This window comes from Cynocephalus volans, chromosome 10, assembly GCF_027409185.1.
Source record: "Cynocephalus volans isolate mCynVol1 chromosome 10, mCynVol1.pri, whole genome shotgun sequence".
In the NCBI taxonomy this organism is placed as follows: domain Eukaryota; kingdom Metazoa; phylum Chordata; class Mammalia; order Dermoptera; family Cynocephalidae; genus Cynocephalus; species Cynocephalus volans.
The window spans coordinates 46,848,351-46,873,990 of record NC_084469.1 but is presented as its reverse complement, the minus strand read 5'-3'; the positions used below and the strand labels follow the sequence as shown (position 1 = coordinate 46,873,990).

General features: G+C 41.3%; 1 protein-coding gene across 3 annotated transcripts in view; it reads right to left on the bottom strand.

Moving 5' to 3' along the window:
- AOPEP (aminopeptidase O (putative)) overlaps positions 1–25,640 on the bottom strand; it is a 293,840-nt gene that overhangs the window by 102,419 nt on the left and 165,781 nt on the right. For all 3 annotated transcript variants that reach the window (XR_010024608.1, XM_063110678.1, XM_063110679.1), the window contains 3 exons: positions 13,253–13,355; positions 12,539–12,646; positions 3,430–3,473 (listed from right to left, as the gene is read on the bottom strand). Coding sequence is in view for 2 of the 3 variants with exons in the window: in XM_063110678.1 (XP_062966748.1) it covers positions 3,430–3,473; positions 12,539–12,646; positions 13,253–13,355 (255 nt within the window). In the remaining variant the exon portion in view is untranslated. The remainder of the gene's footprint in view (positions 1–3,429; positions 3,474–12,538; positions 12,647–13,252; positions 13,356–25,640) is intronic.

Genomic DNA, 25,640 nt, shown 5'->3' with positions numbered 1-25,640 from the left:
GTTTCCAACGCTACTTCAGAGAGAAACTCAGTGGCCAAGAAGAAAAGGTCGGGCTCACGCTTGACGACTCCATTTGACTCTCACAACCAACCAGCCCAGTGTGAGCTGTGACACCTGTCAACTGGCCCTCAGATCTGGTCATTACTCTTGAGCCCACTGCCACCGTCACCATCCCTGCTGGGGTGCCAGCTCTCAACACCTCTGGCTGAACTGCTCTGATGGTTTCTAATGGTCTCCTGGCCCCATCTACCTGTCACACTGCTCCTCAGAGGCATCTTTCCAATCTGCTAATGACACTCCCTAACGTACACCCTTCAGTGGCACCTCTCTGCCTGAAGACCCAAGGCTAGGACTACTGAGACCGCTCGCTGTGCCCGCAGACTATGTACCTCACCAGAGCACTTCTACACTGACCTGTGTCATACATGTCTTTGTAGGTGATCAGGAGCTTCCTGAGCTGGGCATGGGACTTACTCCTCTCTGTTGCCCAGTGTCCAGCCTACAGCCTGGCGTGTGTGACAGTCAATAGAGAGTGTTAAGTAAATCAAAGCAAGAGAGCCATGCAAAGGCAGTGTGACCCGGAAGGTGCCGGCCCCCAACACGGGCTGGCTGGTCTGGTCTGAAAAGCTGTGCCCCATTCAGAACAGCCCACGTGCCTAACAGATGTGCCTGATGGTCAGTTTGCAACAGGGGCCAAAGATGAGAGGCTTTGGGGGTAGGTGTGGGGCCTTTGGAGACCCAGATAAAACTGATACAATATGGTGCACAGGTAATAGGGTGAACCGTCTGCTTTAACAGCTGAACTAGATTCTGAGATTAGTTAGCCGGCAAGAAGATGTTTTGAGTTTCAAAATACATTCTGGTATACTTGCTGAAACAGATTCACTGTAGGAATGAAATCACCTTAACTTTTAAAGAGAATTTTTAAAAAAGAAGCTTAAACCTCCAAGGCAAAACATTATCCTAACTGTGAGAGGGCAAGTGGTCGGTGGTTGGTGACCCCCACAGAGAGAGGGATGTCGCTCTTAACTTCCACAATTACAACAAAAGTCTCTTTGTGGGCCCAGGGTATAGCCTCCATAAATATTCACAATGATAAAATCCAGGTCCTCCAGAGCGAGAGGGCTCAGGGGCCATCCAAATGAACTCCATAACCTTATTAGGAAGAGGATTAAAAGAGAGAAGACCTCCAAAACTAAAAATACACTTTGTTGCTTCAGTGAAAATTGCTATATTTATGCCCTAAGAAGTTTTTCTGAAAGAATGCATAGTCATCACTCAGAAGTAGACTTCGATAACAGCCTAAGGAGGTAATACACCATTTCTATTAATATTCTTTTTTTCTCTGTTTTAGTTCCTAAGGAAATTGCTCCTTTCTACCAGAGGACCTGAAAAGTTATTCTGGGGCAGGTACGAAAAAAAAAGGCAAAACATATCTTGCAGGTAAACTGTTGTTCTTAATCTCAGGAATAAAGGCAATGCCTGATGTGATTTTTGCATGAAGAAAACCCATGGGTCAGCTTAAAAAAAAAAGATGGTAAATTTGAAACATTTCAGACCTTCCAAAACAAGCCCCATTTCTTTCAAGCAACCTCCTGAACAGCTAATTATCTTGGCCAATCACTAAGGCTCCACACAATCTCCCTGGATGACACTTCCTTCAGCATCAAACAATATGAACATGAAGAGGGAGAAGCGAGGAAATTTATCAAATAATATGCACGCGCTAACTCCGTCTGATGTACTAGCTTGCTTTATGTATGTGTGTGTTTCTACCTCATTATAAAAAACCTGAAAACTAACAATAACACTCCTACCTCCTGAAGAAAGAATTTAGCACCGATCTAAATGGAAGGTGGAAGATGGGGATGTTTAAACAGAAAAGGCCAGGCAAAAATCCAATGCTTAGAAAAAACCTCCACAACCTTACGGTCCCTGGGTCCTCTCCTGAATTTGCTTGTCATCTCCTGCGTACAGCCTGGCAGCATAGGCCCCACACCTTACCCGAGATGCCCAATTCAGACTGCCTGTATGACAGGCTCAGCAGCATGCAGGTGAACGGCCTTGCATGAATCTAAGTCTATGTCAGTGTCAAAGAATCATTTCTACATTTGGGAATCTGTTATGTGCATAAAAACATAGCTAAAACTGTGGCTCAGAAAGGAGGAAAGTAATGTTAGATCTTCTTTAAAGAATTGCTCAATTTCTCAAAATGCCCCCTTCCCCTACAATGTCTGAATACCAACTTTACTATTAGAAATTATGTTTCAGGGTATTCACTTTTAGGGTCCAAGTTAAGACAGGATATTAGAAGAAGAGTGTTGGAATGAACCTAGTCTAATCCTTAACATAGGTCTTAAACCTCCTCTACAAACCCGCAGGTGGTAAGCCCGCCTAAAACTGGACACCTCCAGTGATGAGAATCTCCTTCCTTTACAGGGCAGTGAGCTTGCTAACAGACCTAATTCCAATCTATGCTATCTTGCTTGCTAAGGGATCCCAGAAAAGCTACTGACTTCTGTGAGCCTCAGTTTCCCCATATGTAACACAGTGGATAAGAGCATAGGCTCTAGAGCCAGACTGCTTCAGCTCAAATCCCAGCCCTGCCACCTATAGCTGTGACATACTGGGCTGGTTACTCAGTCTCTTGGAACTAACCTTAGTCCTCAAGCCCTCTTGGTAAAATAGGAATAAAAATATAACGCACCAAATAGTGCTGTTCTGAGGACAGCAGACTCCCTATAAGTGTTGGCTTATAATAATCACTGTTATGATCATGATGACAAAGAGTGCTGTTATAAAGGGTACGTGACTGCTGCAAGTAGACACTGCATGTAGTGTCTGATGCACAGAAGAGGAATATGCTGTCATAACTATATCAATCATTAACAGAGTACCTAGTTTTAAACATATGGTAGCTCATTTAATCCTCCTTAAAACCCTGCCAGAGAGGTTAAAAAACTAAAATTTGGAAGGATTAAGTGGCTTGCTCTGAATCTCATAGCTGGGAAGTGGCAGAGCTGGGTTTAGAACCGAGGGGAGCCTGACTGTATATCCCAGGATCTTATCACTGCATTACAATTTCCCCTTCAATCACACAGTTCTTCCTTACATTCAGCCACGTTAACTGGAGCCACCCTAACTTTTAGAACCTTCCTTTCCTCCATTCTTCACAGTAGGCTGGCTTGTCTCCTATGCCCTCTCCCAGGGCTCCTGACTCTGGGGATCCTGGGGTGTGTGTGCTGGCTGCTGATATCCATGTCCCCAAAGTCGAGTTGATTATCCTGTGGCTCCCACTGGTTGAGCTAGGTCCCTGCCTCTATTAAGGAAGGAAGATTGAACTTTCTAGGTTGTAACAAGCAACAATGGCAGGGTCATTTTTAACATTAAAAGTAAAACTGGTCACTTAATTCTTAAATCGGCCCTCACCTTTTTTCTTCTGGGATGTTCTCCAACAGCATTTGAAGGAAATCCTGGAATAAGAAAAAAGCAAACCATTAAAGATCTCCATCACCAAATAACTCTGCCTGGAACCATGCCAGAGACGGAGCATTCCCAGCTGCTGACAGCTCACCTGCTAGGGAAGCTAGACCTATGCCAACTTCTTAGACTACATACTCAATTTATTAACTTTCTAGAGTTTCAACCCACTCATTTAAAGAAATTTGTTTTGTAAAAACCACTAACAAATTGAAAAATGTAATATTTGCTATTTTGACCTAACTGAACACGTTATTTCTTTTGCATTTAGCCATTTTCAAAAGGCTGGCCGTTGCATAAAGCATTATCCTTTCCTACTTACCCACATACTCCTCTTCGTGAGCTTTACCTAGATATCTCTGTTACATACTGTACAATCTGAACTCCTAGAGGCTACTTAACTTGCAACTTTCTTGCACTACTGTATGGAAAGATAAAGACAAAAATCAAGGTGATACATATGCCTGTTGTGAACAAAATTGTCCACACCTCTGAGCATGGTTCTCTAGCCCCTGCCTTCACCTGCAGCCTCTTGCTGTGCTGCTGTGCAAGCCCTCAGCTGCTGGACATTTGAGATGTTTACATGATAGATTTTTTTAACCTAAAGGCATGACTTACATACAAAGAGACACCATTTTTTCCTTTACTACAGAAAATTTCAAACACAATCAAAAGTAGACAAAATAGTATATAATTAACCTTCAGGTAGCCATCAACCCACAGCCAATCCTGCCCATCCACTTCCCTGCCTCCTGTATTACTTAGAAGCAAATCCCAAACGTTACATAATTTCATCAATAAATATTTTAGTAAATATCTTTAAAAGATACGAAATCTTTTAAAACATCCACAGTACATAAGATGTAAAAAATTCAAATACGAATGTTCATTTGTATCTAATTTGTACCTTGAGTATTGTAACTCATCTTTCCAGCACATCTAATTCTGGAATCTTGATTTGGTCTTTACTAGGGCTGTCAGATGAACTACAGGATGCCCAGTTGAACTGGGGGCATAATTACTCTAAAAATTATTTGTTGCCTATTCGAAATTCAAATTTAACTGTGTTTTTCTGTTCTGTATTTTTGTTTGCTAAACAGGTAATCCTAGTGTCAACCTGTCATCATCTGAGGGTTTGATAAGATGCATTTTGGATAACTACAGAACATGAAACAAATAAGAATAATATTTAACTTTCTTGGAACCTGATGCTATTGAAAAACAAATAAAATCTCCACTTATAAGTTTTTAATAAATAGAAAATAATCTTTTAAAACAGGCCCTTTAAAGTAGAAAGCCCAGAGGACCAAATATGACAATGCCAAACGAGAGTCACTCCAGACTGAAGCCTCCCAAAAGAACCAAGTCTGCAAATACGGTCAACAGGGGATCTGCTGAGACCTACTTAACTCCGAGTGGGAGGTGAAGCAGCGGTGCAGGTCTCTGTATTACAAAACAGATGGAATTACAGAGGAGCAGAAGCCTGCAAACAGTGTGTATGACAAGGTGCTCTTTTCCTATCATCACGCTGAAGTACAGGCATCACGACACTAGAGACGCTAGCTGCCCTGGTTCTGTATGTTTATAGGTGGTTACGGTCCATTTCTTCCAGAGGCAAAGTCTCCCTATTAAGAGCACTAATGAAAGATCGATTTCTTGCAACTTCTGTTCTCCTTCTAAGACATAACTTGTGTATTATTGCTTTACCTAAAGTAAGCAATACAAAGAAAAAATAATATTTAAAAGATGAATCATGCAGAAAAAATGGAGGGAGGGACAACTCCAAGTTGATTAATGTCTCACAACTAAAGTCCTTCTTTGCACCTGCAGTGGATACATCGAGAAAAGTACCAAAGGAAACAAGAGCAGTATTTAGAATGCAAAGAATTATTTTTGGTTGAGGTTCTTAAAGTCACTATTTTTATTATTTCTAAATTATTTTGCAAAAAAGTTGAATTTAAAATTCATTTATTATAATCTACTGTATTCATAGATTACTTTAGAAATCCAATATATTAATAGATTACTTTGTAGATTACCTTTTCATTGGCTTATTGACAGGATTTTTGATTCTTAAAAATCCAAGTACTGTAGTTATAACTTCTTACTAATTTCACTTCATTATCTCCTTATAGCCCATATCAACTTATCCCATGTTTGCCTGGTCATTTATGCTCAATTACGTAAAGGAAAAATTACATTAACTCAATGGCAAGGGGGAGAATTTAACTGCGTGAGAAGCAGGAAATTCAGAGTTAACCTTAATCCTGCCCTTTTGCATTTCCAATCACAGTTAGGTCGTTCTTCACAGGATGGCAGAGCACAAAGATCCAGAATTCTGTGTGAATACAGGATAAGTGCAGGAGGTCCCCAACAAGCCCTGCTTTATTTTTTAAGAAAGACAGCTGTCCTGCCTCCTAGCAGGTGGCCACGCCGGAGCATCTGCCTGTTCCTGCTTCAGAACTGAGAACTGCAGGCAACACAGCATTGAACAAGAGGCTGCCAACCATGCCAGGATGATCCCCCAAACCTGGCACCTTGGCATCTCTGGGACGCAGTGCCCACACTCCCACAGGCTATGGGAGTGCTGTTCCTACAGCGCTGGATATTCTTCCGCCCTGTGCTCCATCCACTTCGGGGAGATACTTGGTCTCCTGCAGGCAGAACTGACCTCACTGGCCCTTCTAACTCCTTTCATAGACCCAGTCTTTAACCATGAAATGCTAGTTTTCCTGGCTCTTTTCCTAAATTGGCATATACCCCTGGAGTGGACTAGTGACAGGAGCTCTCCCCCACTTTCCACAACAGAATGAAGTAAAAAGGACAGTGTCTCTGTGACTCTTCCACCCCTCACCACCTCTTTTCAATTCCTTCATCTGTCTTCATCCTTCCCTTTGGTTCTGGGACTTGCGTGAAAGCAACTTACAAATCTCACTTGGACAAGGAGGGCTTTCCTTCATGGCTGATTCTAGAATCACTGACAAAGCCAACTAGCAACAAACAGTAGGGGTCCCAGTTTGTCACCTCTGCAGTATGCCTAAAGACAAAATTAAAACCAAAGGCAAAAAACAAAAAATCTGTTGTTATGAGAAGGGCCTGCAATAAAATTTTATCTTGATCCTTGGCAATGGTTATAAGTCCACATCCCAGTAAGAAAACACATACCTTCAGAATTTTTTTTCATTTAATTCCTACTCTCCTAATAATCTATATGCTAATCAGGTCAGTCCCACACAGTTTGTTTTGACTAATACCTAACAACACTAAATTAAGCATTCAATTTAAAAAGCACTAACACTGATTTTGGCACATGGATGATTTGGTAATTATTTTTCAGTCCTGGTGAAAGTATTCAATAAAAAGCAGGTGCATGTAGATTCTACTGGATAAACTCACACTGGCTTGATAATTACACAGGACTAGCAAATTCTGTCAGTTGTTTTATGAATAATTACCATGGTCATGGGGAGGGGGGGACCAAAACAAATAATCAAAATGTTGAAGCAAGAACAGGATTGGCAGAGTAAGAACTGAGGAAGAAATGAAATTGTCAGGAAAGTTTTAGTAGGGGTGGGAAAGACGACAATATTGAAATGCTGGGTAGGTGGGATGTTTGGAGAGAAAAGGATTAGGAAAGAAATTGGAAAAAGAAGAAACTGAGGGACTCCTGAGTAAGGAAACTGGATCATAGCCCTTCCTCATCAATAACTAACTAGCGATGTAAACAAAAACATGATCCATTAAAAAAAAAAATAGCAAAAACTTGATCACCATCACCCAAACAAGGAAAGAAGTACAGCCTCATGGCATAAACTAAAAAAAAAAAAAAAAAAAAAAAAAAAAAAAAAAAGGCAAACAAGGAATGAAACATAAGATTCCAACACAGCTTCTCGCTGTCCCTCTGCACCACCCCAACCTCATGCTCCGCAGTAGCGGGACTGGTGAATTGCCCAAGCCCTACAAATTCTCACAATACCAGGTATTTGGAAAAAAACAGTAATGTCTTTATCTTTCCTCCTTTTTGACTATGGAGGGACTGGAAATGTTTATTGGAGAGAGATAAGAAAAATATGTGAAATAAACAACTGAAGACACTCTCTTTGATGAAATGTACAGATTCTAGGACTCCAACCTCAATTGGAGGAAGGATATTAATTGAGAGGGTACCAGCAATGGGAAAAGGCTACACCCATGTTAGGTCATGAGAATCTTGGCGGGGGACATTTAATAAATTTTCAAGAGTAGGGAAGCCAAGTTCTTCCAACAAAGGGTAAATGCAACTCCAGTGGAGCTCATCCCCTCCTCGTCCTCCACGCATAATATACCAGTTTCAAACCATAGAGAGAAAGAAAGATAGATTTAAGATGAGTTAGGCAAGAAATTATTGGTAAGGTTCCAGTATATATGTGAATAAATAAAAGGTAAGGACAGTGCTACCCATGGTAAGAAGGAGCAAGGAGAAAAGTGTGGCAACTATACAAACCAGTACAACCACCACATACAGACAGACAGACAGACAGAAAGCAGCACAACATACAAAAGACAAAGACTCCAGTCAGGAAGAAGTCATAATCCAGGAACAGAAGAAAATTCTCCGTGAATGCTTTACACTGTAAAATAAGTTAACAAAAAGAAACATACTACGAACATAAATTCAGTAAAATTTAGAAAGCTCAAAGATGATAAAACAACAAAATGAGATGAAAAGGGAGATTTCAATGCAAAGGAAATAAATTAAGAACCAAAATAATGTCAGAATAGGAGTATTAATAAAATAGAAACAGCAAGGAAAAGAACACATATCAAAGAAAATAACATTAATAATAAGGGGGTTGCTTGAGACAATGAAGAAGAAAAATATAAAAGCAATTTGAAAATAACAGGTATGGGTAACACAAGGGTAAGTGGTAACCTTGAAACCCAGAACCCTGCAGTGTGTTCAAAGGTACAATTAGGACAATTTCACTAAAAAAAGGAAGAAGAGAATCTAAGACTAAAAATGCACACTGTTATCTGGGGGCGAAGGCAGTGACGACGCAGAATCAGGCACACCAGGCCATCTTCCGATTAAATAACTAAACTTCAAATGTAAAGAATTCATCTGTCATCTAAGTGGTATAATGGTGGGAAGGTAGGCTGACTTCAGAAGTTTCTACAGAAACTTTTAATGCCAGAGGCAGTTGAGCAATGCCTACAAAGTTCTAAGAAAATGAAAACATGACCCAAGAATATTATACTCGGGCAGTTTGTAATTCAAATATAAAGACAACAGGCAAACATTCTCAAGCAGTAAGAAAGCAGAAATCACACAGCCTGTGAGTCTGCAACTTGAACATCAATTTGGTAATGAAATTCAGCCAAAAAAGAACTGAATCAAAATAAAATATTCATGAATATAGAAGCACGGTAAAATGACTGGCAGTAAATACTGAAACCCTTTAAACACAGCGCTAAGAATACACAACTGTGAAAATCACAATTACAGCACATACTGTGATGAAAAAAACCTTAACTATGTAAAAATAATATTTAACAAAAATTTAGAACTGGAGGAAAAGCAGTAGAAGTATGTAACTGCTGATTTCCTCATCTTTTATGGTAGTGGATAAGCTGATGTTTTTTAAAAAATGAAATATATAGATAAGGTAAAGGGGAAAAATAATTTCAACCTCAACAATTTTTTTTGGTAAAAATATTTCTTAATCATAGAAGAATCTTTCAGGAAATGATTTCTCTTACATTTATCTGAAGTTCAGAAAGTTCTTTATCTTCACTTTAATTTTTATAAAATTACTTCTGCCTTATGATATCTATCTGTACATGTGTACACGCATACACACACCATGTACACATACACATACAGATGCATGCATACACATCATATATAACATATAGAGAAAGAGAGAAATAGAAAATGTGATTTCTGGAATGGTATGCATGTAATATTACAGGTATTTCTGAGTGGTAGCATTTTGAATACTGTTTCTATACAATATATATTTTTCACATTATTCTTTGTACTTTTCTGTATTGCTTGAGTTTTTAATAATAAGTATGTGCTAGTTGAAAAAGCAATAATTTCCAAACTTAATACAAAGCTACAGTAATCAAGACTGGCATAAGGATAGAAATACTGATCAATGGAATAGAATTGAGAGTTCAGAAATAAACTCTTTCATTAATGGTCAGTTGATTTTCAGCCAGGGCACCAAGACAATTCAATGGAGGGAAAAAATGGTCTTTTTAATAAATAGTTATGGGACAACTAGATATTCACATGCAAAAGAATAGTTGGACCATCATCCTCACACCGTATACAAAAATCAACTCGAAATAGATCAGAGACCTAAACGTAAGAGCTAAAACTATAAAACTCTTAGAAGAAAACAGAGGAGTCAATCTATGTGACCTTCAACTAAGCAATGGTTTCTTAGATATGATACTGAAAGGACAAGCAACCAAAGAGAAAATAGATAAATTAGACTTCATCAAAATTAAAAACTTTGTGCTATAAAGGACACTATCAAGAAAGTGAAAAGACAACACACAAAATGAAAGACAATATTTCCAAACTATATAGCTGAGAAGGGACTTATATCCAGAATATATAAAGTACTCTTACAACTCAATAATAAAAGACGAATAACCCAAATGAAAAATGGGCAAAGGATCAGAATAAACATTTCTCCAATAAAGTTATACAAATGGCCAATAAGCACATGGAAATGAGCAACATTATTAGCGACCAGAGAAATGCAAATCAAAACCATAACGAGATTCACTTCACACCCACTAGGACAGCTATCACCAAAAACACAAGGGCAACAAGTGCTGGCAAGTGTGAGGAGGAACCGGGACCCTTGTGCACTGCCGGTGGGCACGTGAGACAGTGCAGCCACTGTGGAAGACAGCGTGGCAGCTCCTTAAAAAAGTGAGCGCAGAATCACTGTATAATCCAGCGACTGCACTTCTGGATATACACGCAAAAACACTGAAAGCAAAGACTTCATAGCAGCATTGTTCACAATAGGCCAGCGATGGAGAAAACCCAAACGTTCACTGGACAGATGAATGGATACAACAAATGTACATGCAAGCAATGGAATATTCAGCCTCACAAAGTAACGAAATTCTGACACGTGCAACAACATGGACGAGCCTTGAAGGTGAAGTAAGCCAGACACAAAAGGACAAAAGGACAAATTGGTTTCACTCACATAAGGTCAAATCCATAGAGACAGAAAGTAGAACGGTGGTGGGCAGGGGCTGGGGGAGTTATTATTTAATGGGTCCAGAGTGTCAGTCTGGGAAGATGAAAAAGTTCTGGAGATGAATGATTGTGATGGCTGCACAAAAATGTGAATGTACTTGATGCCACCGAACTGTACACTTAAAAATGGCTAAAATGGTAAATTTTATGTTATATATATTTTATCACATTAATAAAATTAAAACTTTAATTTAAAAAAATAATGATGGACTAATACATGCCACATGAACCTTGAAAACATTACATTAAGTGAAAGAAAGCCAGATACAAAAGGTCACATATTACAGGATTCATTTATAAGAAATGTCCTCAATAGGCAAATGCATAGAACCAGAAAGGAGATTCGTGGTTGCCTAGAGCTGGGTAGGAGGGGGAAATAGGGAAGTGGCTTCGAATGATTTCTTTTGGGGTTGATGGAAATGTTCTAAAATTAGATAAATGGTGATGGTTGTAAAACCTTGTGATTATACCAAAAACCACTGACTTGTTTTTTCTTTAAAAGGGTAAATTATGTGGTATGTGAATTTTATCTCAATAAAGTTGTTTCAAAAAAACAATGCATTTATTATTCAAAAGAAATAAACAAAAGAAAAACTGAATGATCTGATTGAGCGAGCACTAAGAGTTCCATGGGACGTGGAGATTGGAACCTCAGAAGTCACAGTAAGTGCAGTGCACTCATTTAACACTGCAGTGTCGTGGTGACAAGTTGTTTTCTGCAGTAGGAATTTGGACTAATCAGTTAACCAAGCATGCAAGACTTCTGAACCAGTTTTCAAATTGCCTTTGCAAATACATGTGTAGAGAGAATTTCCCCAACCCCACCAGAAAAATGAAAAGAACATGGAGGTGAGGAAGAGCCGCACAGTCTGGTTGCACTCGCGCTATTCCCTTCACGCGTCGGACCACCCAAGCGCATCCTCCACCTCTAACACTGTGGGTAGTGCGGCTCACAGCTATGTGTGTGCACCGTCACCACGTGTCTGAAGCGACTTCAGTGCCGCCCGTGCTGAGGGGGCGTCGGCTGTCCTCCACCTGTCTGTCCCGCGCCAGTGCTGCCTCCAGACTCACCACCTGCCAGCGTCCTCACTACATGCTGCTCGGCTCCATGCCCTCACCAGCTGACAAGATCTTTCCCTGACAGGCTCCTGGCCAGGCTGTCTGCATATTTCATTGTATATTGTTATTAATCTGTTTATCAAATAGTTATGGTGTAGCCACTGTCTGCCAATCATGTACCACGTACTGGTGAAGTAAAGAGCATGGTCTGGCCTTGTTTAGCTCAAACATAGAGTGGTGCAGACCTAAAAGAAACGAATAGCCCCATAAATTAAAGCCTAATTACAGAGAATGGCAATGATAACGAAGGCAATGAACAGGGCGAAGGGGTAGAGCGTGAGAGGCTGGATGTGCATCTGCTCGGCTGGGATGACTCTGAGGTTGTGACGTTCAATCTCAGATTAACCATAAAAGGGAGGCGACCTCTTCAAGCATACAGTTCCAGGCAGAGGGAACAGCACAATTGTTTTTGTTTTTAAGGTCACTTAAGGCACAGCTATCCACACCACTGTGTGCGGGACAGCTTTGGGTTACAGTCTGTCCCCAAACTGGAGAGGTCATCCTCCCTGAAACAACACTTTCCTGTGTCTGCTTCATTACCTGCCTATTGTTCCAACTGCATTCAATTGCAAATCTTTTTCCTATTTTTTGATACTGGCATAATCTAATCCCCACAGGCCACACCCCCACCAATTCTATATTATGGACTCATGGGGACCCACACATTACCTGGGAAAGAATCAACTGCCCATGAAATGTATGCACAAATTTTCTCAAAAATGAAAAATAGGTTTCATCTCCAAGTCTTTTGGCAAAGAACCGAAGAAGGAAGTAGCCCTAAAAGGAAGGAAGGAGAGAGAAAAAAAGATGCCTATCATGGGTTTGTTGCAGAGATGCTTCCACAGTCAACTCTAGCTTCCTGGCCACACTATGGCATCTGGCACGTGCCATCTCGGCTGTCTCAGGATGCCCTTTCTGTTCCGACTGGGAAGGCTGGGCCCAGAAATTACGGATGGGCTACATAGCTTTCTCCTCCTTTGTTAACATTACTGCCAGCTCTGCTTTAACTTGGCTCACATGAAGCCTGGAAGTCCGTCATGAACTAAGAGGGAAGAGAGGCCCAGCTCCTCTCTGCTCCGCCACCAGACAAGACCTTTACAACTTAAACGACTTGCTGACCTGCCACGGGGAGAAGGGAGGTATCAGGCAGGGACTATTTCTGCGTCCCTGGATTCACACCTTCCTGATGCGGCCTTATTTTCCTGGGTATGAAGTGCTGTAATTACTGGACACTCAGATAACTAAGTGCCCAGTCAGATGTCATTAAAATGTTGATGATTTTGTGTTGTGCACCAGCCATGTTACTAATCTTCATTATTTAATTACATAACCAAAAAAATGCTGTACCATAAGAACTGGCTTCTGCCACATACATGTGCTTACCTTTAAATAATGAACCTGCATGAAGATTTTCTCTGGATTGAGTCCGTGTTTGATAACAGATGCTCCCGAGTCACTCACATAGCCAGTTTTCTCTTTACTTGGTCTAAAATGACAAAGTAACAATTTCTTTAAGTATAGCACATTCTTAACTAATTACACCATAATATTATCTTATTTCTTATTCTTAGAGTTGCTCAACAGTGCCTTAATTCTATTCAGTGGTATCAGATATAAAACAGTTTATACTTTAAATTCATATTCTGAACAGGGAGGGACTTATATTTATTTGAGCTGGCAACCCGACATTGGCTATTGGCAATAATTTATGCCATCTTATCTAAGATTAAAGCCTGCCAGACCCTCAAGGAATTTAAGCTCCAATATGAATTATTTAAGAACCTATACTCTAAGGCCGGCCCATGGCTCACTCGGGAGAGTGTGGTGCTGGTAACACCAAGGCCCCGGGTTCAGATCCCTATATGGGGGTGGCCAGTTAGCTCACTTTGGAGAGCATGGTGCCAACAACACCAAGTCAAGGGTTAACATCCCCTTACCGGTCGTCTTTTTAAAAAAAAAGAAAAGAAAAGAAAAGAAAAAAAGGAACCTATACCCATTTCTATGTAAATGATGGACTGGGAAACACACGGAAAATGTAGCTTTGCTGGAGTTTTGAAAGCCTCAATGTTATTCACTTCACTGGATTTGCATTTAATAATTAAGGTTTCTTTAAGAAATATTTATACTCTAAACCCATTCTAGAATCACATAAACAAACAAAAAAAGATCACAGAAGCTCATGTTTTTAGAATAGGTGGGGACATTAATAATCACATACTTCAACCTCCTCATTTCACAGATGAGGGTAACCGAAGCACACAGAAATTAGGTCTGTACTAAGGTCTTACGGCTTGTTTTGATTTGTGGTGACACTAGGACTGAAACCAGTGTTTCCTTAATATCCATCAGGGTCTTTTCTACTATTCTCTGTGGTTCTAAATATTTTTTTAAATTCCTTTAAAAAAATGTAATAGATCCTTTGAGCCAGCTAGTAAAGATTTGTGCACTGTGTTACAGTGAAGCTTCAACAACTAGTAGCTAAAATCCAAATTAAGTGACAAAATATTTGCAGCTTTCAGCTGCTCTAAAAGCAGTCGCTTATTGGACAAAAATTAAGAGAATGTGTTGAAGTGGGGAAGGTGGAATGTCAGAAAGGCAGGGGTTGTTTTAAAAATGTAGCGTGGTGCAGTACAAGGTGCATGGCCTTTGGAATCTGAGAGACCTAGTCTGAATATCAGCCTTACTTCTTACTACCTGTCACTTACTACCAGGAAATTTAAATTCTCTAACCCTCTATTTACTCACTTGTAAACGGAAATAATCATACCTACCTTCCCAAGTCCTGTGGAGAATAATTCAAATATTGCAAAGCCCCTAGTAAGAACCAGGGATATAGAAATGACTCAATAAACTTAATAAAATATTCTAACTATTTTAGTTTAAAGAATCTCTGAGTAAGTCTTAGCCAAATATTCCAGTCCACTATCCCAGACACAAGGCACAGGACCAGCAGAAAGCTAAAGGAAAGGTAAAGACAACCAGTCACTAGAGCTAATGCGCAGTTTCAATTTTCCTACTTGATCCTCACTTACCTACATGACCACGCTTAGAAGAATAACTAGTCCCTTTCATCTTCATTTCAGACTCCATTGAAAAGCATCAGCTTTCCCCCTGCTCTCAAGTGTGTGCTGGAGTGGAGTGTTTTCATAAAGAAAGCCACGCTGGCTTCACAGGGAAAGCCTGTTACCCGTAGTCAAGGGGAAGAAAGGCTTCTCAAGAGTCAGCCTGAATTCAAACCTCATTGCCCAGCCCCAAGAGAGACAGATTTGCAATGAATTTTTTATGCCCTTGAGCTCCCAAAGGAGAAGGCTAGAAGGGGAGTAGCACAAGAGAGTGATGTAAATCTCGGCTCAGAAGGCTGGCTTCCAGGATCCAGGTCCCAGTGACGCCTTCAGTTGCTGTTTTTTCCTTTGCCTAAAAATGTCCTTCCCGAAACCATCCCTCTCTTACTCTCTTCTTCCACCCATTCCAAATGAAGAAGGGCTCAAGAAAATTGTTTTATGCTGACAGCATCCAAGGCAAACATACAAGGCCCCAAGAGATTCCTTGCAAAGTAGACTTGGTGCTGGAAAGAGCAGAGTGCAGTCAAGCTTTGCGAGAAATCAGAGGGGTGGTTTTCATGAGAAAAAAGACATTCTGTGAGTGAAAACAGGAAACTTTCATCTCTGTGCTACTCTGGCTCTCATAATGTCTCTGCACAGACTTATCCCAGGACTGTGCAGAAAGACAAAGTATAGGAGGAGGCAGGAGACATACTACTACCACATGCAAGAACACAGATGAAGTCTCACAGCTGAGTGAAAGAAGTGAGAGCCACAAAGAGTACATGCGAAGGTACGACTCCATCTCCATGAAGCCCAAGAACAGGCAAGAGTGACCTGTGGAGAAGAAAGTAGAATAATGGTTACCTCTGGGAAGCAGAATCGATAGAGTGGAAAACAGGAAAGGTTTCTCGGATGTTGGGAATGTTCTACATATTGGTCTGAGTGTGCTTTCATGGGAATACATAGTCCTTTGAGTCATCTAGTAAAGATTTGTGTACTTCAGTGTAAGCATATTATATTCCAGTTAAAAAGTTAAAAAAAAAATAGAGGCACACAAAACAGTACACGTTCTGTGAGAATAAAATGGAGTCAGTCAAGAAAAGGGGCTTTGCTGCAAGTGTGCCATGAACACATGACTAGGCTAAGCCCTGTACACCTGGGGACCAATGAGATATTTTTTAAAACAGCAATGTGAGAGGCAGGAAGGGCTGCGCCAAGTCCAAATGGCTCAGTTTACTCCCATTCTCCTCTACCTTTTTCCTCGCCACCTGTACAACTAAATCTGAAGAGTGAAACGCTCATTTTCCAAGTGTCCCTTGCATATACGGATGGCCAGGAGACAGTTCAGGCCAAAGAGACAAAAGCAGGTGTCTGCTGCAGTTGGGGGTGGGGTTCTGGGGATGCTATTGTTTTCCTTACAAAAGGGGAAATATGACTGCTGCTGCACCTCTTCCCCCAAAACATGGGGGATGGAGCTACAGCAGCCACCTTGCGGCCATGAGGCAGCGAACCAATATGCCACAGACAACAGAATGAAATGAAGGAAGGTAGAGAGCCTTTGATGGCATCGTGCAGCTGCTGGCCAGACAGGGACTGCCCACCTTCCAACTTCTCACTGTGTGAGAAAAAATAAGCCTCATTTGCTCAAGTCGACATTGCCTCACTGTCCCACTGACTGTAGCCAGCTCCACTCCCAGTGGCTGGAGAACTGGACTAGCACTAACAGCTAACATTTCTTGGTTATCCTCCATGCCAGGTGCTCGGCCAAGCTCTTCTTACGCATCGTGTCCTCTACCCTCAAGATAACCCGATGATGTGAGTGTTGCGATTATGACCATTTAAATGATAAAAAAAAGTGAGGTCTAGAGAAGACCACAAAGCTGGTTAGTAGCAGTCAAGGCTGGAACCCCAGTCCATGGAACACCAAGGTCCTTGCTGCACTCTGGGGTCTCCCTGAGATCCAGGCCCCCATCTTGGCTGTGCCAAATACTAAGTGGAGAGCCTTAGACAAGCCACTCACCCCCTGAAGCTCAATTTCCTCACCTGTAACATCTGTGATAAGGTAAGAAAAGGTGAAAGCACTGTGAGAATGCAAAAGTGTTCATCATCTCTCAGACATTATACTCCAGGATCTATTTCCTTGGCTGGAATACATGGCATGCAAGAGATCAAGTTACCAAGGTCACTTGGGCTAAGATGCCCTTGGTTTCAGTTGGGCCTGGCAGCAAATGCAAACACTGGGATTGATGTGACCTCCCCTTCCCCATGGCCTGGCTTTTCTGCTGCACTCACAGAAGCAAGTGATGTTTAAAGAGTGGGCAGTGGCAGTGATATTCAGTACACGGTGATTTGATTTGGAATCAAGCCTCCTAAAGAAAGGACCAAACCTGCAGGACTATCACCAAGGGTGGGATTTGGGAAAATGCCTCTGAAAGGTGCTCAGTTGTCAGCTATGTCTGAACACCCACTACTCTGCCCCAGCCTGGATGGGCCACCTGCCAGCATGCTCTCTCATACTCCTTGGCAGTCAGTGTGAAGCCACAACACACCTTATTCTATAAACTTGCTCCTGCCGTGCTTCAGCCAGGGACTAAGCATTCCAGAAATGAGGCAGAAGGGAATTAATGAGCATTTCAACATCCCTGTCAGTCACAGCTGCCCCATGAGGTTTGCCGATTTCAGGAGCAGGACCTCACTCCCCCTGCAATATTGGTGGAAGTTAAATACCACCTTTCGGTAGAAACCGGTTCATGGTACCCATCTGAGCCCCAAATGTATAAGTAAACCTGCAGGGGAAGCAGCCTTAATGCACTGTTTAAGAGCCTGTGTGTGAATCTTGCCTGTGCTCCATGGTGATCTTGAGTGTGAACCCCACAAAGCCCAGTTCCTCCATCTGCAGAAAGAGGACAATGATAGTTACTTTGGCACCTCATCGTGCTCCTATAGTGCCTAAGAGTGCTTAGCCAGAGTTCCTGCTGGCATTTAGTAAGCCCAGTATAAACACTGTTATTACCTTGAGAATGAATTCTGATTGGGGTCCAGGTAGTGTCAGTTAAACCCTCCTCTAACGGGAATAGACATTAGAAGATATCATGCGATAGTTACGCATGTGAAATGCTGTCACTGGGGAAGCTGGTGGAAGGGTGCACAGGAACTCACTGTACTACCACGGGGACTTCTTGTGAGTCTAAAATTATTCCAAAATAGAAATATTTTTTAAACAGACATTGCACACAAATGTAGCCTTATCCCTTTCCTTTGCAAGGTCACTGATTTTGAGCACAAATCCTTTATTTTTTTTTTTTTTTTTTTTTTTTTTTTTTTTAAAAGATGACCAGTAAGGGGATCTTAACCCTTGACTTGGTGTTGTGAGCACCACGCTCAGCCAGTGAGCTAACCGGCCATCCGTATATGGGATCCGAACCCGGGGCCTTGGTGTTCTCAGCACCACACTCTCCCGAGTGAGCCACGGGCCAGCCCAAGCACAAATCCTTTAAAGGTTGGTCTTTACGCTTGCTCCTTGCCTCATCATCACAGAAAAACAAATAAAAAGAAACAACAAATTTTAAGCGCCGCTTGAAGTCCTCATAAGCTAGGTCAGGGCACATTCCTTACACACTCATTCCCTTCAGTCTACACCACTCTGCCAAGAGATTACTAAAACTGGGTAAAAAATAGAGGCAGAATGACTGAAAGTACAGGCATTTTCCATCCTCTGTTTTTTGCCACAATTTTTCCATCTATACAATGTGTGTAATGAACACTTGCCACTGACTAGCATTTGCAGCACTATCAAAGGGAACTGGACAAAAGGTTGTGAACACCTTTAACTGACGAATTTGTATTGTGTTGAAGCTACTGGTATTTGGCAAGTTTGATTGTGTGTTTTTCAAAATGGATTTAACAGCTATCAGGCAAGAAGGATTTTCCCCAATGGGACTATTATCCTGTAGCACACACAGCAGGATATCAATCTGGTGTTGAAAAAGGCAATTGCTAAGAAGATTTAAGACAGAAGGAGGCATCCCTCAGAGGAGCCACAGGAAAATGAAGAAGGTATATTTTGACCCTTGCTGGTGAAGGAGCCAGCCATGTGTACCTCTAGAAGGACAGGTTGCTGCTTAAGGAGGCAGTAAGGAGGGACTGGCTCTGTAGTCAGCAGAACTGTGGAAGGGGCGTGTGAACTCCACAAATTTTGATAAGCAGGTTAGGAAAATGAAAGATAAAACTTAAAAACGCAATCAATATGAAGCCAAAAATGTCTTCAGGTTTTTAATGGCCATAAATCATAAATTCTTCTCCTACAAACAAAACCCTAAATGGAGAAAAACCAAGGAACAGATTAATGCAGTGGCTTGAGTAGCCACCTTCAACACAGCAAGAGACACATAACCCGATGAAGAAAACGGAGAGCCCCTCAACCCATGCGACACGCAGGAGGTCTCTGCTAAGGGTGGATTCTCAGAGGACGTGCACGAAACACGAAACACGAAAGGGGGGCGGAGAAAGGAAAAACCCAAACTAAACGCAGGAGAGCTAGGAAGCTATAAAATTGTTGCTAGGAAAGCAAGAATTCGGAGAGAGCTGATGCAAATGAAGAATACCCACTACAACAAAAAGGGCTTCTGAAGTGATGCTGGGAGCACAAGGAAGACAGGTGTCAAGAGGTAACAGGAAAAACAGACTACTTGATTCGCACTCTGCTTCCACTTTCCTGCCCAGAGAATGACTTTCAAGTTACACACGGTGGAACAAGCCCTGGTATGTAGGAATCGCTTGGTGCCAGTGAGCGGGCTGCTTCTTCCTTTAAAGGAATTCCCATTCCAGGCCCAGGTAAGGGACAGGCCACAGCTTGGAAAGTTTCCACCTGTGATCACAGATCTCCAGGGGGACCAAATCATGGAGACAATGGGAAAGGGGCTGCTGGAGGTAGACACATGCTATTCTGATTTGCAAAGGAAGTGGGGAGAAGAGGAGTGGAGGCAAAACTGTGGTGAGGTCACTGAACAGAGAGTGTGTGAGCACTCAGAGGAGAAAATGATGAGCTACAGGAGCTAGCACGGGATCCCGAGGGCCACTTCCAGAAAATCACTGTGAGGTCACTGAACAGAGAGTGTGCGAGCACTCAGAGGAGAAACTGATGAGCTACAGGAGCTAGCACGGGATCCCGAGGGCCACTTCCAGAAATTCACTGTGAGGTCACTGAACAGAGAGTGTGCGAGCACTCAGAGGAGAAACTGATGAGCTACAGGAGCTAGCACAGGATCCCGAGGGCCACTTCCAGAAAATCACTGGGAGGTCACTGAACAGAGAGTGTGCGAGCACTCAGAGAAGAAAATGATGAGCTACAGGAGCTAGCACGGGATCCCGAGGGCCACTTCCAGAAATTCACTGTGAGGTCACTGAACAGAGAGTGTGCGAGCACTCAGAGGAGAAACTGATGAGCTACAGGAGCTAGCACAGGATCCCGAGGGCCACTTCCAGAAAATCACTGGGAGGTCACTGAACAGAGAGTGTGCGAGCACTCAGAGAAGAAAATGATGAGCTACAGGGGCTGGCATGGGATCCCGGGGCCACTTCCAAAAATTCACTGTGGCATCCCGACTTCCACAAGGAGCCAGCAGAGTGGATGTGGCGGTGAGCATGTGAGGATGTGCATACAGGTGTCTGTTTCACGGCTTTACAGAAGGTTAAAAAACAGAGCTCCAAGGCTAATTATTTGCTACAACCTGAAGGGAGGTTGTTAGGGCTGTATCCAAGGAAAGACGACTTATCGACTTATCTTATCGGCTTAACAAATTTACATAAGAGCCAAGGCTGGGAGTGTAGCTGGTTGACTAATAGACAACTTCCACAGTCAAGAACAGCAACCACAGGCTGAAATGAGGGTCCAATTAATAATAAAACAATATTTAATAGCAACAAAGAGGTTTTTAAAATTAACTGTTTACCTGTTATTAGTAGATTGAATTGTAAATTCAACATGCAGCAAGAGGTGATTAATGTGCCTTCCAGAACCATAAGTACAAGGGTGGGCTGCAGCAGCAGGAATGAGAATGTACTGGGAAGGACTGCTGGGGCGTGGGGTGCTCGACTCTGGGGAGCGCAGCGGTCAAGAGCCGGGCTCTGCAGCCAGACGCAGCTCTGCTTCCATCCCAGCGCTGCCACTTAATAGCTGTGGAAACGTGGCCACCTGCTTAGTATCTCTATGCACCTGTTTCCTCATCTGTCAAATGGACAGGAAGATAGTACTATGGTATAGCAGTCCCCCTTTATCCACAGTTTTGCTTACCACGATTTCAATGTCCCACAGTCAACCCTGTTCCAAAAAATATTTTGAGAGAGACCACACAACTTTTATTACAGTATATTGTTATAATGATTCTATATTATTACTAGTTATTGTTATTAATCTCTTACTGTGCTTAATTTATAGATTAAACTTGATCATAGGTATGTATGTATAGGAAAAAACATAGTACGTGTATGGTTTGGGACTATCCATGCTTTCAGGCATCCACTGGGTGTTCTGGAAAGCACCCCGCGCAGATAAGGGGCACCACTGTACTACTTATCTCATAGGGCCATTTTGAGGATTAAATGATATTGGGCTGATGTTATGAGAGGAAGATGCTGGCCAGTCTAAGGAAGGCCATTCTAAGAACAGGCTGTTCCCACAAGGAACCTGCTGTTTGCGAGAGTGGTAAGATCTGGATCTTGGGAACTCTCAGGTAGGAGCTGGGTAGCCATCTGTCAGGGATACAGAAGGTTAGGCAAAACCACTCTAATATCTATGATTTTAAGATATCAAATAGCCCGGAATATATTTAAGCTCCAGCATGTGGAAGAAAAATGTTATTCATCCAGTAGAGTCCATTTGCTTGCTACATAGCCTTGGGTTTGCTAAATCAGAATTGAGGGTGATTTTGATTAAAAAAAAAAAAAAAAAAAGCAAAACTGTATGAATTATTTAGAGGAACCCTAATGTAATTCTATTAAACAGCCACGTTTATTGGGGCATAGAATTAAGAGTATGGGATCCAAGCAACGTAAGGCTTTACTGCACTTTTTACAGTGTTATATTTTGGCGGAGGGGGAAGACAGAGACGTGCAGTATAACTGAATTGGAATCCTCATAAGCTGTGTGGAAAGGGGCCTCTCACTCTATTCAGGGCGAAGGTGATCATAATGTAACGTAGGCTGCCTGTCCGCCACACACATTCAGAACACAAGGATATAAACAACCTGAAAATTACAGAAAGCAAAAGTAGAAAGAAGAGAAAAATGGAAAACTTTTTTTTGGTGCTACATAAAAAAAATCATGACTTCATCCCGGAAAGAGGCAAATGAGACAAACACCGCTTCACTCTACAAGAGACTGGAGCCTGTTTTGAACACCAGCGACATGTGCAGTGCTGTGTGCTGAGATCATGGGAAGGACTGCCTCGCTCTATGACTCAAAAAGGAGCAGATGGTCCGTGGGAGCTGGAGGACTTCTTCCCCTCGGTGGAAGGCGGTACAGCCTTTGGCATGAGGGCGGCAGCAGCGGGGGAGGGCTTGCCTGGTTTGCAGCCTTACACGCACCAGGATGTGCAACAGGATGAGCAGGTGGGAGAACAGCTCTCTTCATCTTGCTGGCACTGTACACTGTTTAGGTCTTATATGCTGTGCACTATTAGTAAATGTAAGACCACTCACCACAGCATTGTTTCTGAAAGGAAAAAACTAGAAACTACCAAAATGTCTAATGGTTTTAACAACGTTCGACGGTTATGGAACATTCATATCCTGGAATAGTCACAGCAGTTTAAAAAGACCTCTATGTGTTGATGACGAAACACTAGCCAGGATTATATTATTTATTAAGAGGAAAATGGAAGGTACAGCATGGGGTGGAAGAAATTAACACACAAACTTATGCAGATATACTTGGACTTGAGGGATGCTTTCTTGGAAGTGAATCATCACTACGTGGGGTTATGCCACAGACCCTATGGAGATGTCGTCCTGGCATCCAATACAGGAAATTGCTCCTCGGGTCTCAAACAATCCCCTGAGTCATTGGTTGCCTCCTGCCCTAATTTCTTCTCCCATCTCTCCTTCAGACAATTGCTGGTCAACCACACTGGGCTACAGAGACGTTATAAAATGGCAGAGAACATCCAATGATTTTCATCAATCTCTCTTTCTTAAAAAAATGAGATATAATTCACATAAAACTCACCATAAAATTAACCACATTAATTGTGGCTTTTGGTATATTCAGAAGTTTGCACAACCATCACCAAATACCTAATTCCAGAATATTTTCATCATACCCGAAAGAAACTCCATTCCCACTGGCAGTCACTCCCTGTCCTCCTCCCCCCAGCCCCTAAAAACCATCAATCTACTTCTTTTCTCTATGGATTTACCAGTTCTAGCAGTTTGTATAAATGGAATCATACACTATGTGGCCTTTTGTGTACAGCTTCTTTCACTTAGCACAATGTTCTTAAGGTTCATCCAACTGGTAGCATGTATCAATACATCACATCTTTTTATGGCTGATTAACATTCCATCGTATGGATACAACATGTTTTGTTTATCCAGTCATCTGTTGATAGACATCTGGATTGTTTCCAGCTTTTTGGCTATTATAAACAATGCTTCTATAAACATCTGTGTACAAGTTTTTGCATGGACTCGTGTTTTCTATTCTCCTGTGTATACACCTAGGAGCGGAATTGCAGGGCTCTATGGTAACTGTGTTTAACCATTTGAGGAACCACGAGACTGTTTTCAAAGCAGCTGCACCATTTTACGTTCCCACCAACAGTGTACAAGGTTTCCAATTCCTCCAAATCCTCACTAATACCTGTTTTTCTCTGCCTTTTTCATTATTGCCACCCTAGTGGGTGTGAAGTGATATCTCATTTTGGTTTTGATTTGCATTTCCCTGTGGCTAATAATGTCAAGCAACTTTTCATGTGCTTATTGGGCATTTATATAACTTTTTTGGAGAAACGTTTATTTAGGTCTTTTGACCATTTTTCAATTGGGTTATTTGTCTTTTTATTGTTGAATTGTAAGTTTTTTTATATATCAGATACATAATTTGCAAATATTATCCTCCATTCTGTAGGGTTGTCTCTTTTACTTTCCCAATGGAGTCTGAAAGGTTTTTAATTTTGATGAAGTCCAACTTACCCATTTTTTCCCTTCGGTTGCTTGTGCCTTGGGTGTCATATCAAAGAAACTGTTGTCTAGTCCAAGATCACAAAGATTTACATTTATATTTTTTCTATTAGTTTTACAGTTTTAGCTGTTACACTTAAGTCTTTGATCCATTTTTGAATTAGTTTTTGTATGTGGCATGAAGCAGAGGGTCTAATTTCATTCTTTCACACATGGATATGTAGTAGTCCCTGCACCATTTGTTGAAAAGCTATTGTTTCTCCCAGGTAGTGGTTTTGGCATCCTTGTCAAAACCAATTACCATAAATGTTAGGTTTTTATTCCTTTTATTTCAATAAAATGGATCAATTTTATTCCATTGATCTATGTCTGTCCTTATGCACACTGTCTTCATTACTGTCGCTCTGTAGTAAGTTTTGAAATTGAAAAGTGTGACTTCTCCAACTTTGTTCTTTTTAAAAATTGTTTGGCTATTCTGGGTCCCTTGTGTTTCCACACGAAATTTTAAATCGGCTTGTCCATTTCTGCAAAAAGACAGCTGAGATTTTTACAGAGATTACACTGGATCCATAATCTGTTTGGAGAGTAGCACCATCTTAACGATAGTAAGTTTTCTATTCCATCAACATAAGATGTTTTCCCTTTTAGGTCTTTAATTTCTTTCAACAGTGTTTTATAGTTTCCGGTATATAAAATTTTATACATCTTTTGTTAAATTTATTCCTAAATACTTTACCATCTTTGATGCTACTGTAAATGAATGTTTTTTTAAATTTTATTTTCAGATTATCCATAGCTAGTGTATAGAAACACAACTGATTTTTACACATTGGTCTTGTATCCTGCAATCTTACTGAACTTGTTTATTAGCTCCAATAATTTTTTGGAGGATTCCTCAGGATTTTCTATACATATGAGATTGTGTCACCTACAAATAGAGATAGTTTATGTCTTCCTGTCCAAGCTGGAGGACTTTCCTTTCCTTTTCCTTCCTAACTGCCCTGGCTAGAACCTCTGGTACAATGCTGAATAGAAGTACAGTCATTCTTTCTTATTCTTTATTTCCTCTGCCATTGACTTGAAAGGGGCAAGATCTCCTATAAGACTGAATTTTAACATCCAGTAGGGTATTCTTTTGTGTCTTTGCAGCAGGTCCAGTAGAATACTTGTACAGTTTTTGTCGGTTGTTCTGGGTCAAAACTATTGGCCAAAGCACAAACTAAATGGTAGAAAGATGAGGCACACGGAGTAAACAAATACTTCATAGAACAAAGTCAATTTAGGATTACATGAGAAAGCACTCACTGGATGTGAGTTTTTTTGAATGGGAAACTAATACTCATTAGCCAGGAATATAATGTACATAGTGCCTCGTCTGACTGGCTGAGTGTATAAGATACCTTCCGGATGAGCAAAATAATAGGGAACTATTATAGAGCTATGCATGTATATGAATTATCTTCTAGGAAATATCTCATAGGCAAATAGTGTTACAATGAATCAGTGCTACACAGGGCAGTAATACCCAAGTATGCACACATACTTACGA